The sequence below is a fragment of the Aspergillus glaucus genome (genome assembly GCF_001890805.1).
Source record: "Aspergillus glaucus CBS 516.65 unplaced genomic scaffold ASPGLscaffold_12, whole genome shotgun sequence".
In the NCBI taxonomy this organism is placed as follows: domain Eukaryota; kingdom Fungi; phylum Ascomycota; class Eurotiomycetes; order Eurotiales; family Aspergillaceae; genus Aspergillus; species Aspergillus glaucus.
Window position 1 is genome coordinate 370,144 of NW_019170464.1, and position 19,328 is coordinate 389,471.

Genomic DNA, 19,328 nt, shown 5'->3' on the forward strand with positions numbered 1-19,328 from the left:
ATGGAGAATACTCTAGTGAAGATTACTCGATTACAGCGGATGTATTATCCTTGACAAACACTTCAATGCCATTTACCATTCCTAACAGGTAAAGGGAAGCCTAAATCAAACCCCAGTAATAGCAAAATGAACGAGAGAAACTATATAAGACCCAATGTGATTCCCAACCAAACCCTGATTAGAACCCATATAACATAAGAATAAACACAACCACCTCAGCCACGAATCATAACGTTAACAAAGAACTGGAAATAAGCGGACAATCTATTCATCATCAAAAGTGAACAGAGGAGAGCTCGACCGTTGGATCCTTGGTAGGAAAGACACCCGATTCGGATTTCCATACGGGCCCGGATCAGAATACCTGGTGATCCTGCTCTCATTCGCGGTTGAGTTTCGAGAAGGAAGGTCGCCATCATCCTGCGAACCGCGCGAAACGGGCTCATAGCTATATTGCTGTAGTTCCGTAGTTGCGGAGAACGATCTGACACGGTTCAAAGGATTCAGAGGGGTCGGTACGATAAGGACCGGTTTCTGAACAGACTCGCGAAGCTTGCCAGTGGGAGGAATTACAGGTGGGCTCATGTCGACGACTTTTTCTTGCCCCTCATTTTCCTGTTCATTTTCCTGCTCCTGCTCATGAAACGCAGACACACGGCGAGGAAAGTTGTTGTTGTATCCAGTTCTAGACATACGGTAAACCCTAATCACCGAGCCCAATGCCGGATCTTCCTCGACGATGTACTCCGGAGGCGGCGAGCGTGGACGCGAGCGATCGATTTCGAACGAATAAGCACCCCGATCCGACTTGCTCTCCTTATTCAAAGGCGCAGTGGAAGACATCTCATCACCGTCAATGGCGACACCATCGTAATTAGAAAGCAAGCTCTTCTTGTCTCGTCTGCGCCGCTGGAAAAACCTCTTCACCTTCTTGAAGTACAGTGCCAACAGACCAACAAATGCCACAACAACAACGATGATGAATATGACCGCGAAAGCAATTGCGTGCTTCTCGGAATTCCAGTGCGGTACCAGGTTGACTGGCGTTGCCGCTGGCGGCTCGTCGACACTTTTCGTAGAGTTTGTAGAAGAGATTGTCTGGGTAGCATTGGTACTCGCTGTCCCGTTCATAGACATGGTCGTCGTCTGGACCGCTTGGTCGTTGGGTTCCGGCAAAATATGGTATTCCTGGCGTTTCACAAGATGGATACGCTTGATGGTTGGCTTGAGCTTGGTCTGGGATACCAGCAAGGAGTAGATGTTATAACCCGGTTCCCCTAGGACCGGGGTACCATCAGGCACGATTGTCGCTGTCGATGTCTCGAAGACCAGCGTGGAGGGCAACGATAACGTCTGCGTCACAGGAGCATCGCCAGTTGGGGACGGTTCTCTCCGGAAGGGTCGAGCGACAGCAGCGGTCAGAAGGCTGGCAAGGACGATAAAAATGAACGTTCGCATCGTGGACGGGATAAGGGCTGATTCGTATATGTAAGATGATTAAGAAATGAATGGAATGTTTCGAGTCAATGGAGAATGGAGTTAGTCGTACTAAGACAGATTATCGAAACAGAAGATAGTGAGGAAGAGAGGTAAATGGGGAGGTAGAAGGAGGAAGAAGAACAAGAGAAAGAGGTTACAGTTGGGGTCGAGATGGATGGCTTCATTGGGAAGGCACGTCCAGAACGCAGCTTCCCCGAGCGGCCCTCTCCCTCGGAAAATATACAGAAACCCTGGGTAATATATTCATGTATGAACTTTTTGATGTCTATTGTGAGGTTAGTAATTACACCTGCTGAACATATATTTAGAGAAAAAGAGCACTCAGGCCGGCCGTCTTCAAAACTCGCCAACGCCACTATAACGAGCAAAATACATGAGATATAGAAGTAAACAAATCCACCGTACGCCTGATGATTTCGTTAATCCAAAGACCGAGAAATATGAAAATGAATAGATGCAATAACGGCCGAAAATGAAGAAAACCATCCCGTTCAGTTACCCAGGTCCATACGACCGGATGCAGTATCGCCGACGACACCTTCGCCCCTAGTGTCCAGAGGATCGAAGTCATCCTCCTCCTCGGATTCACCCTCGAAATCAAAGTCCTCGAGATATTTAACTTCGATGCCAGCTCCCTCAAGACGTTCGATCATATCCGCACGGTACCGGTCCTGCCAGCGGGCAAGCGCAGCACTCGCGTGAACGCGGAATCCAAAGATACGGGGTTCGTAACGGCGCACGCTCTTCTCGGGGTCAAGAGCGGGGTAGACCTGGAAAAGAATGCTGTGGAAAGAAGACCCGAAATAGGCACCGTCGATGGAAGCATGGCGAGACGACTTGGGGTTGTAGATATCCTCGCATTTCGCGCAGAAGAGTTTAACTGTGCTCATGTTCGGGATATCGTGTTGACCCATAGGGAGCAGAGGGTGTCCATCACACATAACACGGGGACATTTGCCAAAATCGCCCCGTTTGTACTTATCAAGCTAGATTCCAGCATAGACTCGTTAGTACCAGTTCTTGGCGCAGAAAGGTATTATGGGCGTACCATTTTCGAGAGGCCCCGGGTAGTGACAATGTAACGAGCATGAACCAAGCCGTACAAGTGACGCGCTGACTTCTCGATCTGCTCACGCAAGTCATCGTCTGCATCGAGGTCGAAGACATCCGTCACGAGATCAAGTGCATATTGATAGTAAGGCACTTCGGTGTTCAGACCGGTCAAGTTGAAGCGGTCAGTCAGGTATTCCTCGTCGATCTCGCAGAAGTACTCATTGCCGCGCGAGGAAATAAACTGTAGAGCCAATTGTTAGCAACTGTGGGGAAATGACACGGGCTGTGTACGGAAAGGCCGCAAAAAGGAATTGAACAGCAGACGTCGAACACAACCAAGACTCGAAGAAATAGCCATATTCTCCCTCTTGCGATATTCTTAACTCCCGGACACAGTCAAAACATCAATGCCCTCCGCGGCCCAAAATACCCAGACAGGGAGGGGAAACAAAAGTCCACTCACCCAATCCCTCCAGTAACTGGTGTAATCCGAGTCCGTCTCGCTGTTAAAATCCTCCATCATCTTGCCGAATCGATTCCCGGACAAGCAATGCCGCCAAATATGAGATGTATTGTGTTGTTTGTTTTTCCGGCCTGTAGCAGTTGCTGAGAGAAAAATCCGGGTTGGAAATCCCCAGGGCAAGATAACCCCCAGAACCGTACAGCTGTGAATGATAGACTCAGGGCATCAAACTGATGACTGTCGGATGTAAATGCGACAGGGTGGACGTGTTTAGTGACAGAGCAATGTGGCAGCGTCTTCTCGAAATCGCGATGATGGCAGTGTGTGCTTCGTCTCCATGCTGTTATCAGTGGATCGTCCTGTTCGGGTTAGCGCGGGGCTGGCGGTGAGGTTATTTCTGTTGTTATTTCACCGCTTTCATATATGGATGTCAGGCCTAGTTTGCTGGAACCAATGGCTACGAGAACAAAAATGTGGGAGAGATGCTGATATAGAGATATATTCAATTTCATAAATGCAGCAAGATGTGTATAGTACTAAATATAATCACGACGAATAACATAAGAAAATCAAGCGAGCGGATATAGCTGTCAATCTGAAAACAACGCAATTACTGACGCACCGCGGCTTGGTCACACTCTGCTATAAACCTATGGATACCTTGCATACTGTCGTAGCCAGAAGTACTACTGGGAACGCCAGCACTGGACACCTCCGGGAAGTAAGCACGGCCACCAAGGTCACTTATGTTGATGCTCGAGTATTCCGATGGCGAATCTGATTTCCATGGATTCGAGCCGAACATATCTAAGTCTGCCAGAACAAATTCGTTCTTGATTTGCTTCGATGATGCTCGGGATGAAGCTGACTTGTTCTCCGAGGACATCATTGCCTTCCAGTCGACTTCTTCGGGGACCTGTGAAGCTTCACTCTGGAAAAAGCACTCCATTTCTGGCGATGCTGGAACACTGGGCGCAAATGGGAAACGAAGAGCCAGATCAGAGCCTGTATGGAGATCGAAGTCTTCATCCTGGACAATCCTGCCTCGCTGGACTCCGACTTCGTCGCAAAGGCGCTCGACCGTCTCCGCATCGCACCCAGGAAACCGCACGCGGATCGTTGATCTATCATGTTGCTCAATAGGCAAATCACCCAACGAACTCAGACGCTTGAGATCATTAAGCACAGCGGCAAAGTCCTTCAGCGCACGAGCAAAGTCGACAGAGAGCATGTCCATAAGACCCTCCGAGTTAAGGTTCTCAACGTCAGCCGAGGTAGACTTCTTCTGGAAACCGGCCATCGCGCCCATGGCAGTGATGGTAGGCGAAAGCTGAAAGTCAATGTGGGAACCAGGAGCAGTGCGAGGGATAGCGGTCATCTGGTGCTCAGCCTGGTCCTGAATCTTGCTCACGGCCTTGTACCGCTTGTTGCCGGAGATCGGGTCAATGCCATCGAAGCGGAGCTTCTGTCCAGAAAGGAAGAAAGCCCGCACACCAGCAGACACATTGTTGATAACCTGAGCAGGAGCAGCTGGTCCATGCGAGAAAAACCGCTGTCCCCCAACACGGCCAGCACCAAAGGCGTATCCACCCGCCGTACGGCCCAGAGTACCTCCGGTCAAGTTCGGACGGAGCGTCGACGCAAACGGCGCACGGGTAGTTAAACGGCCAACATTGGTGGCAACGCGGGATGGCGGATAAGCAGAACGCTCACCCTGGAGTCCAGTCCGGATGTACGAGATAAACGAACTCGCCGCACGGGTTGAGAAGGGACGGCTCCGGGCTTGGCGGATAGCAGCAGCACGGTTTATGGGCTGTCGAGGAGTGATACGCGCATACGCTGGTTGGACACGAAGTACCTGTTGAGTCGGTTCTGGTAGCTTGGATCTAACGGCCTTGTAGGCCTTCTCGTAGGCGAACCTAGCCATTGTCAGACGATAAGTATGCCGAGGTAACCGTTTAGGAGTTGACTTACCTAGCCGCTCTCCAAAATTTTGGGAGCAGCAAGTGCCCGCTTGAAGGCGCCATAATGACGGTTAATGAGAGATAAGTCAGTGACGATGAGATGATGGTTGAAGCATTCCGAGAGATGGAGAGACTGATGAATGAATCACTCCGCACGAGTGGCGGTGCAGGCACATGACCAAGTCGCCACAGTCATATGATTTGCTACTGTCCCTGGTAAAGATTCATGGATACTTCAAAGTTTTATTTTATTATTTATTTATTTATTATTATTATTATTATTATTATTATTTTTTTTTTAATGAAACTACGCATGATACAGAGGCAATGGAAATAATAATGGAGAGCATTGTATTCCATTTTATGACTTCATGCAAGTACATCTCCACTGTCCCACTCTAGGCAAAGCTAGCCGGTAGACTCTCCATAGTCGGGTGGCTGAAAAAATGGGAGATGGTATTTAATTCATTCAGGCATTCAAATTGGATATCTAAACCTCTATTTTATTGAACAAGGATATCATCGCGTAAAAGGCATTTACTCGTCATCACCGAAGAAGACCTTAATAGGGAGCCAGTCATCACCGCAGACCTTGAAACGGTCCTTCAGGTTGTCCAACTCGTTGATCTCCTCGGCGGTCAAGTCCCAGCCGTCAAGCTGGAAGTTACCCTCAATACGGGCCTTGTTGACAGACTTGGGGATAACACTCCAGCCCTTCTGGACACCCCACACGAGGAGAACCTGCTGGGGAGACTTGCCCTTCTTCTCAGCAAGCTTCAAGAGAGTGGGGTCCTTGTAGAGAGGAGAGTCGGTGGATCCAAGGCAAGAGTAACCGGTGGAGTGGATGCCCTTGGAGGTGTTGTAGGCGACCAGCTTGGGCGAGGGGTTGTTGGGGTGCAGCTCGATCTGGTTGACGGCGGGGACGATCTTGGTGCTGGGGTCGTTCAGGAGCTTCTCGAGGTTCTTGATACCGAAGTTGGAGACACCAATGTTCTTGGCCTTGCTGGTGGCGGGGATTTTCTGCACTTCTTGCCTGTATTCATGATTAGACCCTGGTCCAACGTCGGAATCTAGTAAGGAAAACATACCAGGTCTTGATGAAGTCCCAGTCGGGAAGGTGCTTCTTCAGGTCGTTGGGGTCAGTCGAGCTGGGCCAGTGGACCAAGTAGAGGTCGACATAGTCGAGGCCAAGGCTCTTGAGAGACGAGTCAATGCCCTCGGCGACACGGTGGTGCCAGGGGTTGTCGAGCTTGGTGGTAACCCAGATCTCCTCACGGGGAACGCCCGAGTCACGGATACCATCACCAACCTCGGCCTCGTTGCCGTAAGCCAGAGCACTGCCGCCTGTTAATATGGATTTCCTTCTGCAAATACCACCGGTTATCTCGCAGGGCACAACTCACGTGTCGATGTGACGGTAGCCAGCCAAGAGAGCGTTCTTGACGGCCTCGCGGACCTCATTGGGCCCGGACTGCCAGGTACCAAGACCAACGGCCGGGATCTGGGCACCGGTGTTGAGGGTATAAGTCTTCCTGTTGACAAAGTTTGTTAGTTTCCGGATACACGTGCGGAGTAGCAGGAGTAAATAGAGGGGTTAACTAACTTGGTGTGGAGGTTAGACATTTTGTGCAATTGAGGGTTGAATTCGTGATAGAGAGATAAGAGGTTTCAGAAGGAAGAAAGACAATTGTCAAGAAGAGAGGTGGCTTTTATAAGTAACCGCAGAGCCACCAGATCCGAAGGCAGGTCCATCCATGATGTCGGCGGAGGGGCTGTCAGTGGGGGGAGGCACATCATCCAATTAACCCAATTAACCGGAATGGCTGGCGGCTTATTATCCGTCAATTACCCCTCGGGATCCCGATGTAGTAACCCCCGATGCGACATCTCGAGGCTCTATTGCTCATCCTTCCTCATTTTTGTGTCCATATTCTTCCATCTCGTGCTGCAGTTATTTATCCGAGTTCTGTCTATGCGTCCCGTTTAGGAAACAAAATAACCAGCTAACTAGTTAACTAACTAATTACCGGGTGATGAGTAATTGCGCATTTTGGCTAAATTGAAATGGAGCTAGTGTCATCCAATGATAAGCATAGTGTCTCTACCGCCTCATTCTGCCACAACCATCCTCGGAGAAATGTCCACTCACGACAGCGCAGGGCGCGGCACTATCTCCGCGATTGAAACAACAAATTCTCAATCTTTCCCGATTTATCCGATCAAGATGTCTTCCGGCTTCGTCTCCGCAGGCACAAACGATGAACCGGTAGAGCGCGATGATGACTGGCAACGTGTCCAACGAGAACTCGAAGAGGAACGAAAGCGCAAGGCGGACCTGGGCAAGCAAGATGGCGGCAAGAGTCTCTTCGATGTCCTGGAGCAGAACAAGAGTAAGCTCTATCACTGACCGGGGGCATTGGGAAAGATTGGCCCGGTTTTTGCAGGATCGTTCTGGGCTGACATGTTAGGGGTGACATTTGTTGGATGATAGTGGCCAAGCAGGAAGCCTTCGAGGAGAAGATTAAATTGAAGAATCAGTTCCGGTCGCTGGACGAAGACGAAGTTGATTTCTTAGACTCGATTATGGAATCGACACGGGCCCAGGAAGCGGCTGTGAAGAAAGACACGGCGGACCAGCTCGAGGTGTTCCGGAAGCAGCGGGAGGAGGCTGAGAAAGCTCTCCTGGAAGACGGCTCTGCCAATGTCGTGCCAGCTGCTGAAGGAGAGGACTGGAAGATTCCGGGGCGCAAACGACGACGGGAGAAGAAAAGGGACTCTTTGATTCCCGGCAAAAAGCGGAAATCTACTGCTGAGGGTATTGGTGAAGACTCTCCGCAAACTGAGAAGAAAACGGAGGGAAACCAACCTTCCACGAAGGAAGAGAAAAACACAGAACCAGTACCTGCGAAGAGTGGCCCGGTTGCGCCTCAAAAAGAGCCACAATCGGCCCCGGGCTCTAACAACCCTGGGAAGCCCGCGGCGAAGACAACGAATTCGAAGCCACCAGAACCTCCAAAACCAGCTGCGTCTCTTGGTTTGGCTTACTACGGTTCTGATTCGGAATGATTGCATTACACGGTACGGACTACCGGGCATAGAGCCACTGTTTGGATACAAGGGAACGGAGCCTGTCCGTAATCGATCAACCGTGACTGCAGGACAGTTGCCAGTAAGAAAATGCATCCAAGGTACTCAATGAGTTGCCTCTTAATGGCAATTAAGAGTAATTTATTAATGAAGTTCATATCGGCGGTCATAGTCATAAAAGTGTGATGGTAACGCACAAAATAGAATATTCAGACTAACAGTCATTTATCCTTCGCTTCGACACGTAACTCCACTGAGACTAACTAGCTAATATATTATGCCATCTTATCAAGGTCCAAAGAAAGCACGAGTATACCGAACATGCTCAGTAAAAGTCAATATAGCGAACGAAACCCTCTTCATCCAAAGACATTCAACCTGTTTGAAGCGCGTCAGCCATGCCCTGACTTCAGTAAGATTATATGCAAGCTTACCTATCCGGTCTCTCATCCATAAGCATACGATAGCTAGGGCCGAAGATCCGATGAGGTTCTGGAGATCTTTTCCCGCGAATTTCTGTATATTAATATCAGCATCGGCATCAAGGCATGTACTATAACGAGGAAAAATATAAATTGAGACGTACAGTGGCATCAGTAGTCTCGCCAATCTTCTTGCCAACGAGCTTGTTCAGCCATTCGACCTTCCTATTGCCGGGATAAGCTTTGATATCGGGAATGAGAAGGTGCACCATTATGTTTCTTTCTCGTTTGTTCGTCTCTCGATTAAAAACTAGTGGAAATTATTGAGTATGAGACGAAAGAGATGCTCGATATGACTAGTCTGCAGCCTACAGCGGCTGTCACATCTAGTCGGGAACCATTTTGGGAGGTCTGTTTGTGTTACTGTATACAATATTGACAACAATCTAGCTTGGCTTTATTCTCATTACCATACTCATTTTACTCGTAGAAGCATCAAATCATGCAGCAAGGTCCGGAAAGCTATGGATCCAGATAAGTAGATCCGGGATACAGAACGTGCTCAGAAGAACCTAACATTCCGAACAACATCTTCTTCATCCAAATAGACATTCAACCTGTCATGAGAGCGCATCAGTCATCTTCTTTCTTTCGAGTAAAGCGGCGATACACACACCTATCCGATCTATAATCCAAGCGGTAACCATCGTCAGGACGCAAGATCCGATGGACTCTAGGGAGATTTTTTTCTGCAAAGGTCTGTATATTCTCATCAGTAAAGGCACATCTTCCAGTAAACAGTGAGAAGAGAACGGCATACAGTGGCATTATTAACTTTGCCAATCTTCTTGCCGACGAGCTTGCTAAGCCATTCAGCCCTATCGGCCTCGGAGCCCGTGATCTTGGGGACGGTGAGAGGCATGGTTATCTTTCTTTTTTAGCTTTCTCGATCAAATCTGACGAGTAGGGGATGGAAAAGAGAAGATAGAAAAAAAAAAAAAAAAAGGAGACGCCTATGGGCGATGTCACCTCTATTCGGGGACCATTTTGGGAAATATACCATGTTGCAAGGAATTACGGAGTATAAAATGACTATAATATGCTTAAGCGTCTTCATTCAAACTGGTCTGGATGGCATTCGCCTTATCACATTATCATACTCGTAGCAAAATCAAATCCAGAATAAGTCCGGGTATACAAAACATGTTTAGAAAAATCCAACACTATGAACAACGCCCTGCTCATCCAAATTGATGTTCAACCTATCACCAAATCCTGTTAGCCATCTATGTCTCCAAAACAGGATACTGTACTTAGCGGATACATACCGGTTCGGTCTAAAATCCATAGTCACCGGGTCATTAGGCTTGATGATACGATGATCTTCAGGGAGGTCTGTCTTTGCGAATGTCTATATTCAATCAGTATTGAGAGTCTTATTCAGTATGAAGTATCAACATACATTGACATCGCTAGTATTCTCACTAATCTTCTTGCCGACGAGCTTGTTGAGCCACTCGCCCTTATCATCCTGGGAGACTTGGGGAATAACAAGAGGCATGATTATTGTCTTTTTTTCTTATTTCCGAGTGTAAGATTCAGTTAAGAAGGGATGGAAGATATTCAAGATGAGATGGTTTGATATGGAGAGCGAGATCTCAGTTTATCTTTGAAGGTGACTTGGAGGAATGATGTCATATCTATCCCGAGATTAGCGTGTGGCAGTGCAGGTGCCGCTTGCCGTTTTCGGAAGCATATTCGTCTATTCTTCATTGACGTGCAACCACGGTAAATTTGTGCTCGATAGTGGTAACTCTAGCGTTATATATAATTGTAATAGAGAGACATGAAAAGACATTGACACAGAGCGAAGTTTATTGAAAGCATCAATTCCAGGTGTGGAGAAATGAGGGCTTTGGCTTCTATATTAGTGAGCTTCACAAGCTCGCTTTATGCTCTGTGCCTTTGATTGACTACTAATAGGACTATGCTTGGTAAAGATATAGAGATAAGGATAAATGCAATATGCTACTATGCCAAATGATCTATTTAGATCCGGTTTCAAGTAATCAATCCTTCCGCAAAGCATGAGGAATTCTAATAAGGACAAGTGGAAATCCCAATACGGATGATCCCAGCCTCAGATAAATGAGGAGGAATGAGAGAGAAGAAAAGAGAGCCATATGTCCGAGAGACGATGAAAGACTGGACTCCAAAATTACGCGTCAAAGTAGTGTTGGCAAGAGTAGACTTGAAGGAGCAGTTTTCCGTGGAAGAAGACCAAATACTAGAGCAACGGGAAGAGAGGGGGATAGAGAGGGAAGATGTAGATGCTTGGGCCCTTTTCACACATATACCACAACGACGATTCTTGTATCCCATATCTCGACCAAATCCCAGCAACCTGATCTACTCGTTTTTCGCGTGGTGGGGGCAGGGGGGAGGCGGGTTAGACAAACGTCAGTAAAGGAAATCATCACGAGTACGTTGTGTGTACTTACAATCTGGCCAGAGCCAGGGCCTTTGCAAACTGGGAAATGAGGAGGATTTAAGTGCAGAGGATAATCATCAAGACCGGGTCGAATCCCCCAACAGCGTTAATAAGACTTGACGGAATTTTTTAGAAGAACTTGCGAGCGAAGGCATCACCACTCGAACGCCAAGCACCACGGATCACTCAGCCTCACACATTGAGTTGCCTAGATAAACAGACACTGGTATGGGGAACAATCCCAAATGTGTTGTATGTGCCGCACTTAGAATCTGGTGTAAATAGCGCTGGTCGAAGTCCCCGACACAGTCTATAGTTTTTGATGACAGTTCAAAAGTAGCTTACCCAAGGCTCGAGGACTGGCGTGCCACCAGTGAATTGCAAACCACCCCCGAAGCAGGTTACCCTCGCTCGTTAAACACCTACTATGATTGCATTACTTGTATACTCCTATACTTTATTTACTGGTTCGTTCGGGTTCTCGGTGGTTGATGATATCCGCAGTACAGGGTCAAGTTGAAGAGAAGAAGATTTGAAACATAGCCTTATAAAAGATATATGTAACATGGATAGAACAACCGTGTGTCTCTGGTGTCTAAAGAAACAGTATGGGATGCCACTGCAATGTGCTGCAGTATTCACGCCCGAGGTATTACCCAGTTCTCTCACGAGCACTTGACCTCGCAGTGTACCGGCTGAAAGATAGGTTCTTAGGCCATGTAGACGACATTCTTAAGGACCATACCGAAGTCTAGCCCATATTTTTTGAGCTTCGTACCTTATACGTTGGACGCGTATAGCGGCCTCGTGCGACTGTGACCTTTGATTGTGGAGTTCGTTCTTTATATAAAGTGCAGCAAGACGGACCCAGACGGCACATCACCCCCAACGGCAATTGTTATGCCCAAGAAAAGTTTTAGGGAATTAAAAGATCCCAAATGGTCGAAAGTATCGAAGTCCATGTTTTTCTCTTGCCGGTGTACGACATGTACGTTGTTATCGTATGGAGCAAGCCGAACGTAGCATGTTGCTGTGGCATCGAAACTATAGGTAAGCATTCGTTGTAAGGGATTAGCCTGAATATGGGTCATCAGGATACAAAGCCATCGTTGCAGCAATACCCAGTTAGCGCTTGAGCTAAAAGTTCCGCAGCTTCTTGTATCAGGGTCTTAGGGCTATATGCTTCATCCTGGCTCGTGTGGTAACCGTGGTGCTTGAACTCTTGCCGGCCTGGATAGCAATTGATGGGCTGAGATTCAAATTGTCAGTGGCTATCTTGAACTTGGCAAGGGGGTTTATCTTCTGTATCGTTGTTGCAAACCAGACACCAGCACCATCGATATACAAAGTCACCATAACGGTTTGACCGCACTTACTCTTATGTACAAGAGCAGGAGGATCACTCGCAGATAGGAAGTCATTGGTAATCCTCGAGTACATATCCTTTTTCATCCATTGTTGGTTGTTTTCTAATGTAGCTAACAAAAACAAATAATGTAAGTGAAGATCTTCATAACACTCAAGGGGTTCCATAACTTATGCTTGTAAGCCGCAATGGTTTTCGAGGCGATTTTTGCGGGATTGGCTAGCCTCAGCCGACCTACCAGAAACTGGAAACAGTCGTCTTGGGGGTGGTTTATGGTGGGCAAACATTAGTATGCCGGTGAATCACCGCAAAGGAGCTTCAGTATTTACTCCTATGGTACAGTCCAGCTTTCACCGGCTCACTGTTCGAAAGAATGTATGGGAGGCCTGATAAATACAGCTCCCCAACTGCTTTTATGAGGCTTGGGTGAATTTGGGATTGTCATCCAACAATCTGAGATAATCAGGAAAGTAAATTTTGGATTGGCCAGATTGATATACTTAAAGTAGGCTCTCTTCATAGCCACAGACGCTCATATGCATTTATTGCTTTCTTAACTCCTGTTACTTTGCGTTCGTCACTTGAGATTCCATGCAAAAAAGCCTGGAAGCCCATGCTAATGCCATTTCCAACGAGCAAAGCACGGGACTCTAAAGATACTATAGCCAGAAGAAGATTATGGTATTGCGCCATGAGTTCTTCACGGGCTCGGTATTGTACAAGACCCAAATCCCTGTACAATTCTCAGAACAATTGATGGACCGGGCAGTGATTCAACAAGGGGTCCCATACAATTCAAAGTATCTCCGTTTCCGAGAAACAGGCATGTGCCATTAAAACAAAAACTATGGAACCCTTCCTACTTCCCCTAAAGAGGAATCAGCAATCCACTCCTTGAATAAACGCCTTACGCTTCAGGTTCGCGTTCCTCCTCTGAGGGTATTGGCTAGCCACTTTTCCGTTCAGCGGTGATGTTATGTGACGCATCTTTTTTTTTTTTTTTTTTTTTTTTTTTTGGGGGGGGGGGGGGGGGATGGTTCGGAAAGGCAAGCACGTACTGAATTTAAGAGATTCTGCAAATCGTACGCCAATAATATGGGCTTCCAGGCCCTCATCGGACTATTTCCCGGTCCCTTAATTGCTTCAAAGATTGTCAATGCCGATCTAGCAAGTCTACCCTCCACGATTCCTGGAGAATGTCTGACGGGAACAGGAATGTTACCATGACTTTGTCAATAAATGACGGCTGCTTGGATTCAATGACTCCCATTGCTTTCAGTCATTATGGCGGATGTAGGGCATATCATTCTGTTCCATTCAGCATGCTCATGAAGCCGTTAGACTTGCGCTGTTTTCCATTGTGCGGTTCGCAGTGTCAGTCTACGAAAACCACTGTCAAGTAATGTAGCTTTCGAAATAGAAACCCTGGGCGTTCTCTTGCTACCTCTATAGCTGGCAATTTACTAGCATATCAGCCTTTTGTCCCAACGCTCACGACTTCGCATACTTTGTATATCAGCAAGGCAACCACAATGGGCTTTCAGTCCCCGTTAGTGGTTTTGATACTTGTATTAAAACCGCAGTTGAGTTTGCAGAGGGCCTCGTCATTCTTTTGTCTTTTTTCAAGCGATACTTCATGTTCCTCTAGAATCCAGGAGCCAGCCCGTTGACGATACAATTCAACGAACCTTTGCCCAACTATCCAGAGATCAGGACCAATTTGGATAAGGCCCTTTTTTTATTTCCTCCAATGAAACCGTCTCCTTGGTGGTTCAGCTCTCAGACAGTGCCTGTTTCTCATCCAGTATTTCCTTTTCATCAACGAGGTACAACTCCTTTTGCAGGAGCTTATTGTATGCTATGAGGTTATCTTTCCAAGATTGGATGTATTCAATCTGTTTCTTCTTTTCATCCTCAGGTGTGATCAATTTGCTAACGAGTCCTATTGGTTTCAGCAGTTTTCGATACCCTAGCTGCCAAAGATGGTGTTCGATAGCATAGAAAACGTTTCTCCGTTCCTTTCACATGACAATGATGGTCAAACCCAGATAAATTGCAATGGATGCGCCGAGTATCAGCATGGCGTTTATCACAGGGACTATGGACAGAACTGCGCCCATTCTCGATGTTTTGCCAGTTGGATAGGGTCGGGGTTGGATACAAGGGCGATAGGGCACTTTTGCTGCTTTCTATAGGGAATTGAGCAGAAGCTCGTCGTCAGCCAGCGTCATACATCTGAGTTAGGGTTGAACATTACCAAGCTATTGGCACAAGAGAATCGAATTTAAAATGCAGGCAGTATAGATATTATGATAATGATGATAATACTCCATTCGGTAATTCGTCAATTGCGAAAGCAATCGCCCTTGCCAGTTCGTCGCCCTTCTCCCACGGTTCATCATGCTCGCCCCTCAATTGTAGCCAAACGACACGCCGAGTCGACGGCTCCTTCTGCGCTCCCCAGCGGTAAAGAGCATTCGTCATCGCATTTGCTTGGCCCCTATCGACCAAGCTGTCCTCTTCCGAATGCGCGACTATAGCCACCAAGCCAGACTTCCAACCACGCTCGACACCAGACAAACCATCTTCTCCTTTGGCGGCGGGCGATGCAGCATCCCAAACAGACTCATCAGAGCCAAAAGCACCCTCAGAGAATTCCTGATACTCAGTGATATGCTTATGGGTATCGCGCAAGAGTTTCACATCATAGATCCCCTCGGTTCCCAGGATCGCCATCGGCTGGGCAATACTATCGCCGTCACCATGTAGCTTCAGTCCGTCCATCACATATTGGAACGCCAAAGTAGCTCCACAACTATGTCCCGCAAGAAGATATCTCTCCCCGAAGCCGTAGGTGTCCTGCAGAAGCCTCAGCGCCGCTTGCACGTCGCGGATGTGATCCGGGTGTTTAACATTGCGGAGTTCGTGCGCATCCGTGGTCTGGGGGTCTTGTGGGTGATTTGGATGAGCACTGAGTCTGTGGTTGATGGACGCGAAGCCAGCGATGCGTGAGAAGACGATGCCGTAGATGGGGTTGGATTTGAGAATGGATGCGGCGGGACGGAGGAATGAATCGGCGGTTTGAGCTGGGTCGCGCCAGGCGCCGCCGTGGATGAGACTATACCAAGTTGTTGTTAGTTGGAATTATTGACTTGAGATGGCTGACGATTCTGGGATGTGGACGTACACTACCCAGAGGCCAGTCGGTGGTCCCTTCGGGACGGTAGCGACGGTGATAGTCTGGAGAGAGTGTGGGCCGTAGCAGAGAGTCTCTTCAACGAGCTGTTCAGACATGGTTATTCTGGGAGAAGCCCGATCCAAGAGGAGCAAAAGCGTAGATGTAAGATTAACGGAAGTGGGGGGAAAGCATTTTGCGTTATCATTCACTTGATATGTACTACCATGTCGGTTGATGCTGGAGCGAGATAACTGCCCACCAACCTGCCCCTGGACTGATTCACATGATATCCTCTTCACGACGAGCTTCTCTCATCCCCTAAGAAAGAAAATAGCCTATTGTTCCGTCTGAATTTTCCCAATTCGGCCAAGTTGAGGCTTAAAAGTTGCTATCTCTCGGTCTTGGCGCGCTAACCCGATTAGGTGCTAGGCGGTGGAAATTGTCTTCCACACAAACCAGCCCGACCTGTCCTCCACCACCACCGCTGCCAGTCGTCCATACGTTTGTCTGCGCTATATTCAAAATGGCCGAGTAAGTTCATGCTTAATGGTATCCTGTCTAGGGTCTTGCTAATATGCAACAGAAAAGGAGCTCCCCTCGCGGCCGTCAAGGTCGAGGCCCTGGTATGACTCCCCTCCGTGAAAGAAAAAATCACATACTCATACCCCACGCATATAGGTGGCCATGAAAATCATCAAACATGGTTCCCAGTCATTCCCGACCACCGCAACCGGCTCGATCGTTGGTATGGATGTTGACGGTACCCTGGAGATCACCAACTGCTTCCCGTTCCCCGTGGTCGATTTGCCCCCCGAGTCGCACTTTGATACCGCTGCGCCCAACCCGGCCGCTGCTGCCCCCCGTGCGAAGGCCAACGTGGCCTACCAGACTGAGATGATCCGGATGCTTCGCGAGGTTAACGTCGATGCGAACAATATCGGTTGGTACACGAGCGCGAACATGGGCAACTTTGTCAACATGAACGTGATCGAGAACCAGTTCTTTTACCAGAAGGAGATGAACGAGCGGACAGTCGCTCTTGTTCACGATGTCAGCCGTAGCGCTCAGGGTACCCTGAGCCTCAGAGCGTTCCGTCTGTCGCCCAAGTTCATGACTGCGTTCAAGGAGAACAAGTTCACGACCGAAGAGTGCGATTTGCCTTATATTCTAGTACAGTGAACAAAGCTGACATATCAAAAGGTTGCAAAAGTCCAACTTGAGATACCAGGACATCTTCGTTGAACTGCCTGTCGAAATCCACAACTCCCACTTGATCACTTCTTTCATCCACCAACTCCAGACCCCCAACTCTTCGGGCCCTACGGACCTCCCCCCATCTTTGGCCGCCTTGGAATCCAGCCCTTACGCCAAGTCGTCCGTCCTTACCCCCAACTTCGACAACCTGTCGCTCAATGTCGACCCCTTCCTCGAGAAGAACTGCGACCTTCTCTTTGACAGCATCGAAACCCACCACACCGAGACCAACAACTTCCAGTACTACCAGCGTGCGCTCGCTCGTGAACAGACCAAGATCAACAACTGGCAGCAAAAGCGCAAGACCGAGAACGCCACCCGTGCAACCCTCAAGCAGCCCCTCCTTCCCGAGGACGAATGGCAACGGTTGTTCAAGCTGCCCCAGGAGCCTAACCGCCTGGAGAGCATGCTCAACAGCCGACAAGTGGAACAGTACGCGCGCCAGGTTGACGGCTTCGTTTCGGCCACGACAGGCAAGATGTTTGCCGTCAAGGGTAACCTTTTGCCCGGAGAGACCGCCAAATAAGTTTAAGAGAGGGAAGAGGTGGTTGTCTCTTGGTATGATCTGTGTCTCATAACTAGGGGATTTTGGGTTTGCATATATGAATATGACCTTTACGGCGTAGGGAGGGGAAAACTTTTCTTTTTTACTTGTCGTTTTGTATCTGATTGATCTTACGAGTTTCTTTGTTTGCGTTATTCCGGTGACGAATAGAGTTACGGGATATGACCTGCATTATGTCTCTATGCTTTCTTCTTTCTTTTCCCTCCCAAGCTGACATTGCTGTAGAGCTGCGAATTGCCCTATATCAGATAGGGCATAGGCCACACGTGATGGTGGTGGTAATGAACATGGCGATGACCTCACTATTCCATCGTCCGATTAGATAAGATACCAGTCTGGTTGAGTTGCTTTCATTCAGGCTCTTGTTATTAGTTAGAATTCATATTCTTGTTCGATTCTCGTTAATATCTAATTGCCCTAATGTATAATACCAATACCGACATCTGTATTGTACGCATACAAGCCCTACCATCCCGCATTCACCTATACAAGCCCGGCACATAATATCACTGGGCTATATGCAAATACTAATTGCTAATACTTGCAGGCTGGTGCTGTAGCAGCCGTAACAGTTGACTTCTTAGTTTACCCCTTCGACACCCTCAAAACCCGCATCCAAGCCCCCGACTACGAGAAGCGTTATAAAGACGCCAAAACCGGAATCATACGACGTGATGTTCTCTTCAAGGGCGTGTATCAGGGTGTTTGGAGTGTTGTGTTGTCGACAATACCTGCTTGTACTTCCTTTCCTCCCTGCATCTACCTGGAATGGATATATATACAGTGTGCTAATGGATAATGGTGACAAACAGCCGGCGCGTTCTTCACAACCTACGAAGCCATAAAATACACACTCGACGAAACCAGCACAACCACGCGCGCCCAACGCTCCTCTCAGTCCCAAAACGAAGCAATCCACAAATTCCCTATCCTCCACTCCCTCCCCACCCCCATTGTCCACGCAATCGCCTCCTCAACAGCCGAAATGGTCTCCTGCCTCATGATCACCCCCGCAGAGGTCCTAAAGCAGAACGCGCAGGTCATCGAGACGAGCGGTGGCCAGCAGACTGCTGCGATACAAGTGTTTTCGCGGTTCAGGCATAAGCCGTGGAAATTGTGGAGTGGGTATGCGGCGCTTGTGGGGAGGAATTTACCGTTTACGGGGCTGCATTTTCCGCTTTTTGAATATGTGCGCTCGCATGTTGTTGATTGGAGGCAGGAGGAGAAGAGGAAGGATAAGGATGGGAATGGGGGTGAGTTGGGGCGGATACAGGAGTGGAATCCTGTGCTGGAGCGGGCGGTTTTGACTGGGTTTTCGGCGGGTTTGTCGGGGATGATTGCTTCGGTTGTTACTACGCCGATTGATGTGGTGAAGACGAGGGTTATGCTGGCTGCTAGTAATGGGTATGTTAGTGGTGAAGGTGGTGGTGCGCCTGGGCCAGATACGATGAAGAAGATAGGGACGCGGGGGACGATAGATGTTGGGAAGGAGATTTGGGAGAATGAGGGCATAAAGGGGCTTTTCAAAGGAGGGTTGATTCGGGCTGCGTGGACGGCAGTTTCACTGGGGTTGTATTTGAGTATCTACGAGGCGGGTAGGTTTTATCTCGAAAATAGACGGAAGGATAGGGATGGTAAAGCGCAGAGAAAAGAGGGCGAGGGTGTTATATAGTATCGCATGGTTGGCATTAAATAGAATGGATAGATTGCTTATTGAACTTATAATCAAACTCTTTATTAGGAATACATAGCAGTGGTATACACCGTGCAAAACACAGGAAACATCATAACTCATAACAAAACATAGGCGTATATCCAAACATAAAATCATAAGCATGAACAAAATCATCCAAAGTCGTCAAATCATTATAAGCTGTCGTATTAAGTTGGCCGGGCCATCTCCATAAAGAAGCGGATGGCACTATCCCACGGTGAACCTCTTCAACCAACCAGGCACGATTTTTGCCCCAATACCAGCTGAGGCA

At 48.2% G+C, this 19,328-nt stretch overlaps 11 protein-coding genes across 11 annotated transcripts; 3 read left to right on the top strand and 8 right to left on the bottom strand.

Moving 5' to 3' along the window:
* Positions 1 to 29: 29 nt before the first annotated feature.
* On the bottom strand, positions 30 to 1,720 carry ASPGLDRAFT_400297 (uncharacterized protein). The gene is made up of 2 exons (XM_022545161.1): positions 1,550 to 1,720; positions 30 to 1,475 (listed from the first exon to the last, which is right to left on the bottom strand). Exons 1-2 carry the CDS (start codon positions 1,662 to 1,664, stop codon positions 265 to 267), a joined length of 1,326 nt encoding a protein of 441 aa, XP_022400140.1. The 5' UTR covers positions 1,665 to 1,720; the 3' UTR covers positions 30 to 264.
* A 271-nt stretch (positions 1,721 to 1,991) lies between these two features.
* ASPGLDRAFT_127628 (casein kinase II subunit beta family protein) lies at positions 1,992 to 3,076 on the bottom strand (the record flags this gene model as incomplete). Its single annotated transcript, XM_022540730.1, has 3 exons — positions 1,992 to 2,486; positions 2,549 to 2,794; positions 3,017 to 3,076. The coding sequence occupies 3 exons, from the start codon at positions 3,074 to 3,076 to the stop codon at positions 1,992 to 1,994; spliced, it is 801 nt and encodes a 266-aa protein (XP_022400141.1).
* A 415-nt stretch (positions 3,077 to 3,491) lies between these two features.
* Positions 3,492 to 5,050, bottom strand: ASPGLDRAFT_172870 (uncharacterized protein). Its single transcript, XM_022542780.1, has 2 exons — positions 4,991 to 5,050; positions 3,492 to 4,935 (listed from the first exon to the last, which is right to left on the bottom strand). Exons 1-2 carry the CDS (start codon positions 5,041 to 5,043, stop codon positions 3,627 to 3,629), a joined length of 1,362 nt encoding a protein of 453 aa, XP_022400142.1. The 5' UTR covers positions 5,044 to 5,050; the 3' UTR covers positions 3,492 to 3,626.
* A 276-nt stretch (positions 5,051 to 5,326) lies between these two features.
* On the bottom strand, positions 5,327 to 6,727 carry gcy1 (putative glycerol dehydrogenase Gcy1). The gene is made up of 4 exons (XM_022546795.1): positions 6,584 to 6,727; positions 6,384 to 6,512; positions 6,069 to 6,317; positions 5,327 to 6,013 (listed from the first exon to the last, which is right to left on the bottom strand). The coding sequence occupies exons 1-4, from the start codon at positions 6,601 to 6,603 to the stop codon at positions 5,518 to 5,520; spliced, it is 894 nt and encodes a 297-aa protein (XP_022400143.1). The 5' UTR covers positions 6,604 to 6,727; the 3' UTR covers positions 5,327 to 5,517.
* A 440-nt stretch (positions 6,728 to 7,167) lies between these two features.
* On the top strand, positions 7,168 to 8,169 carry ASPGLDRAFT_47994 (PSME3-interacting protein). The gene is made up of 2 exons (XM_022546796.1): positions 7,168 to 7,370; positions 7,472 to 8,169. Exons 1-2 carry the CDS (start codon positions 7,205 to 7,207, stop codon positions 8,044 to 8,046), a joined length of 741 nt encoding a protein of 246 aa, XP_022400144.1. The 5' UTR covers positions 7,168 to 7,204; the 3' UTR covers positions 8,047 to 8,169.
* Positions 8,170 to 8,440: 271 nt separating this feature from the next.
* On the bottom strand, positions 8,441 to 8,761 carry ASPGLDRAFT_36204 (uncharacterized protein; the record flags this gene model as incomplete). The annotated part of the gene is made up of 3 exons (XM_022544661.1): positions 8,441 to 8,470; positions 8,530 to 8,583; positions 8,654 to 8,761. The coding sequence occupies 3 exons, from the start codon at positions 8,759 to 8,761 to the stop codon at positions 8,441 to 8,443; spliced, it is 192 nt and encodes a 63-aa protein (XP_022400145.1).
* Positions 8,762 to 9,051: 290 nt separating this feature from the next.
* Positions 9,052 to 9,411, bottom strand: ASPGLDRAFT_36205 (uncharacterized protein; the record flags this gene model as incomplete). Its single annotated transcript, XM_022544662.1, has 3 exons — positions 9,052 to 9,106; positions 9,166 to 9,248; positions 9,310 to 9,411. The coding sequence occupies 3 exons, from the start codon at positions 9,409 to 9,411 to the stop codon at positions 9,052 to 9,054; spliced, it is 240 nt and encodes a 79-aa protein (XP_022400146.1).
* A 172-nt stretch (positions 9,412 to 9,583) lies between these two features.
* Positions 9,584 to 10,141, bottom strand: ASPGLDRAFT_151016 (uncharacterized protein). The gene is made up of 3 exons (XM_022542203.1): positions 9,952 to 10,141; positions 9,818 to 9,900; positions 9,584 to 9,751 (listed from the first exon to the last, which is right to left on the bottom strand). Exons 1-3 carry the CDS (start codon positions 10,048 to 10,050, stop codon positions 9,697 to 9,699), a joined length of 237 nt encoding a protein of 78 aa, XP_022400147.1. The 5' UTR covers positions 10,051 to 10,141; the 3' UTR covers positions 9,584 to 9,696.
* A 4,512-nt stretch (positions 10,142 to 14,653) lies between these two features.
* On the bottom strand, positions 14,654 to 15,640 carry ASPGLDRAFT_26369 (arylformamidase; the record flags this gene model as incomplete). Its single annotated transcript, XM_022543551.1, has 2 exons — positions 14,654 to 15,464; positions 15,534 to 15,640. 2 exons carry the CDS (start codon positions 15,638 to 15,640, stop codon positions 14,654 to 14,656), a joined length of 918 nt encoding a protein of 305 aa, XP_022400148.1.
* A 407-nt stretch (positions 15,641 to 16,047) lies between these two features.
* Positions 16,048 to 17,304, top strand: ASPGLDRAFT_26370 (putative eukaryotic translation initiation factor 3 subunit EifCh; the record flags this gene model as incomplete). The annotated part of the gene is made up of 4 exons (XM_022543552.1): positions 16,048 to 16,055; positions 16,108 to 16,147; positions 16,203 to 16,672; positions 16,725 to 17,304. 4 exons carry the CDS (start codon positions 16,048 to 16,050, stop codon positions 17,302 to 17,304), a joined length of 1,098 nt encoding a protein of 365 aa, XP_022400149.1.
* Positions 17,305 to 17,534: 230 nt separating this feature from the next.
* ASPGLDRAFT_401491 (putative mitochondrial carrier protein) lies at positions 17,535 to 19,328 on the top strand. Its single transcript, XM_022545183.1, has 3 exons — positions 17,535 to 17,793; positions 17,891 to 18,080; positions 18,156 to 19,328. Exons 1-3 carry the CDS (start codon positions 17,764 to 17,766, stop codon positions 19,013 to 19,015), a joined length of 1,080 nt encoding a protein of 359 aa, XP_022400150.1. The 5' UTR covers positions 17,535 to 17,763; the 3' UTR covers positions 19,016 to 19,328.

Bases quoted from the DNA above. Each gene is read 5' to 3' on its own strand.
- ASPGLDRAFT_400297 (XM_022545161.1), bottom strand. From the start codon at position 1,664: ATGAAGCCATCCATCTCGACCCCAACTGTAACCTCTTTCTCTTGTTCT. The intron at 1,476-1,549 runs GTACGACTAACT...TATACGAATCAG, and splicing joins TGTTTCGATAATCTGTCTTA to CCCTTATCCCGTCCACGATG.
- ASPGLDRAFT_172870 (XM_022542780.1), bottom strand. From the start codon at position 5,043: ATGGCGCCTTCAAGCGGGCACTTGCTGCTCCCAAAATTTTGGAGAGCG. The intron at 4,936-4,990 runs GTAAGTCAACTC...GACAATGGCTAG, and splicing joins AAATTTTGGAGAGCGGCTAG to GTTCGCCTACGAGAAGGCCT.
- gcy1 (XM_022546795.1), bottom strand. From the start codon at position 6,603: ATGTCTAACCTCCACACCAA. The intron at 6,513-6,583 runs GTTAGTTAACCC...CTTTGTCAACAG, and splicing joins ATGTCTAACCTCCACACCAA to GAAGACTTATACCCTCAACA. The intron at 6,318-6,383 runs GTGAGTTGTGCC...AACAGGCGGCAG, and splicing joins GGCTACCGTCACATCGACAC to TGCTCTGGCTTACGGCAACG.
- ASPGLDRAFT_47994 (XM_022546796.1), top strand. From the start codon at position 7,205: ATGTCTTCCGGCTTCGTCTCCGCAGGCACAAACGATGAACCGGTAGAG. The intron at 7,371-7,471 runs GTAAGCTCTATC...GTTGGATGATAG, and splicing joins TGTCCTGGAGCAGAACAAGA to TGGCCAAGCAGGAAGCCTTC.
- ASPGLDRAFT_151016 (XM_022542203.1), bottom strand. From the start codon at position 10,050: ATGCCTCTTGTTATTCCCCAAGTCTCCCAGGATGATAAGGGCGAGTGG. The intron at 9,901-9,951 runs GTATGTTGATAC...GATTGAATATAG, and splicing joins AGAATACTAGCGATGTCAAT to ACATTCGCAAAGACAGACCT. The intron at 9,752-9,817 runs GTATGTATCCGC...ATTTGGTGATAG, and splicing joins ATGGATTTTAGACCGAACCG to GTTGAACATCAATTTGGATG.
- ASPGLDRAFT_401491 (XM_022545183.1), top strand. From the start codon at position 17,764: ATGTATAATACCAATACCGACATCTGTATT. The intron at 17,794-17,890 runs GTACGCATACAA...TAATACTTGCAG, and splicing joins CCAATACCGACATCTGTATT to GCTGGTGCTGTAGCAGCCGT. The intron at 18,081-18,155 runs GTACTTCCTTTC...GGTGACAAACAG, and splicing joins GTTGTCGACAATACCTGCTT to CCGGCGCGTTCTTCACAACC.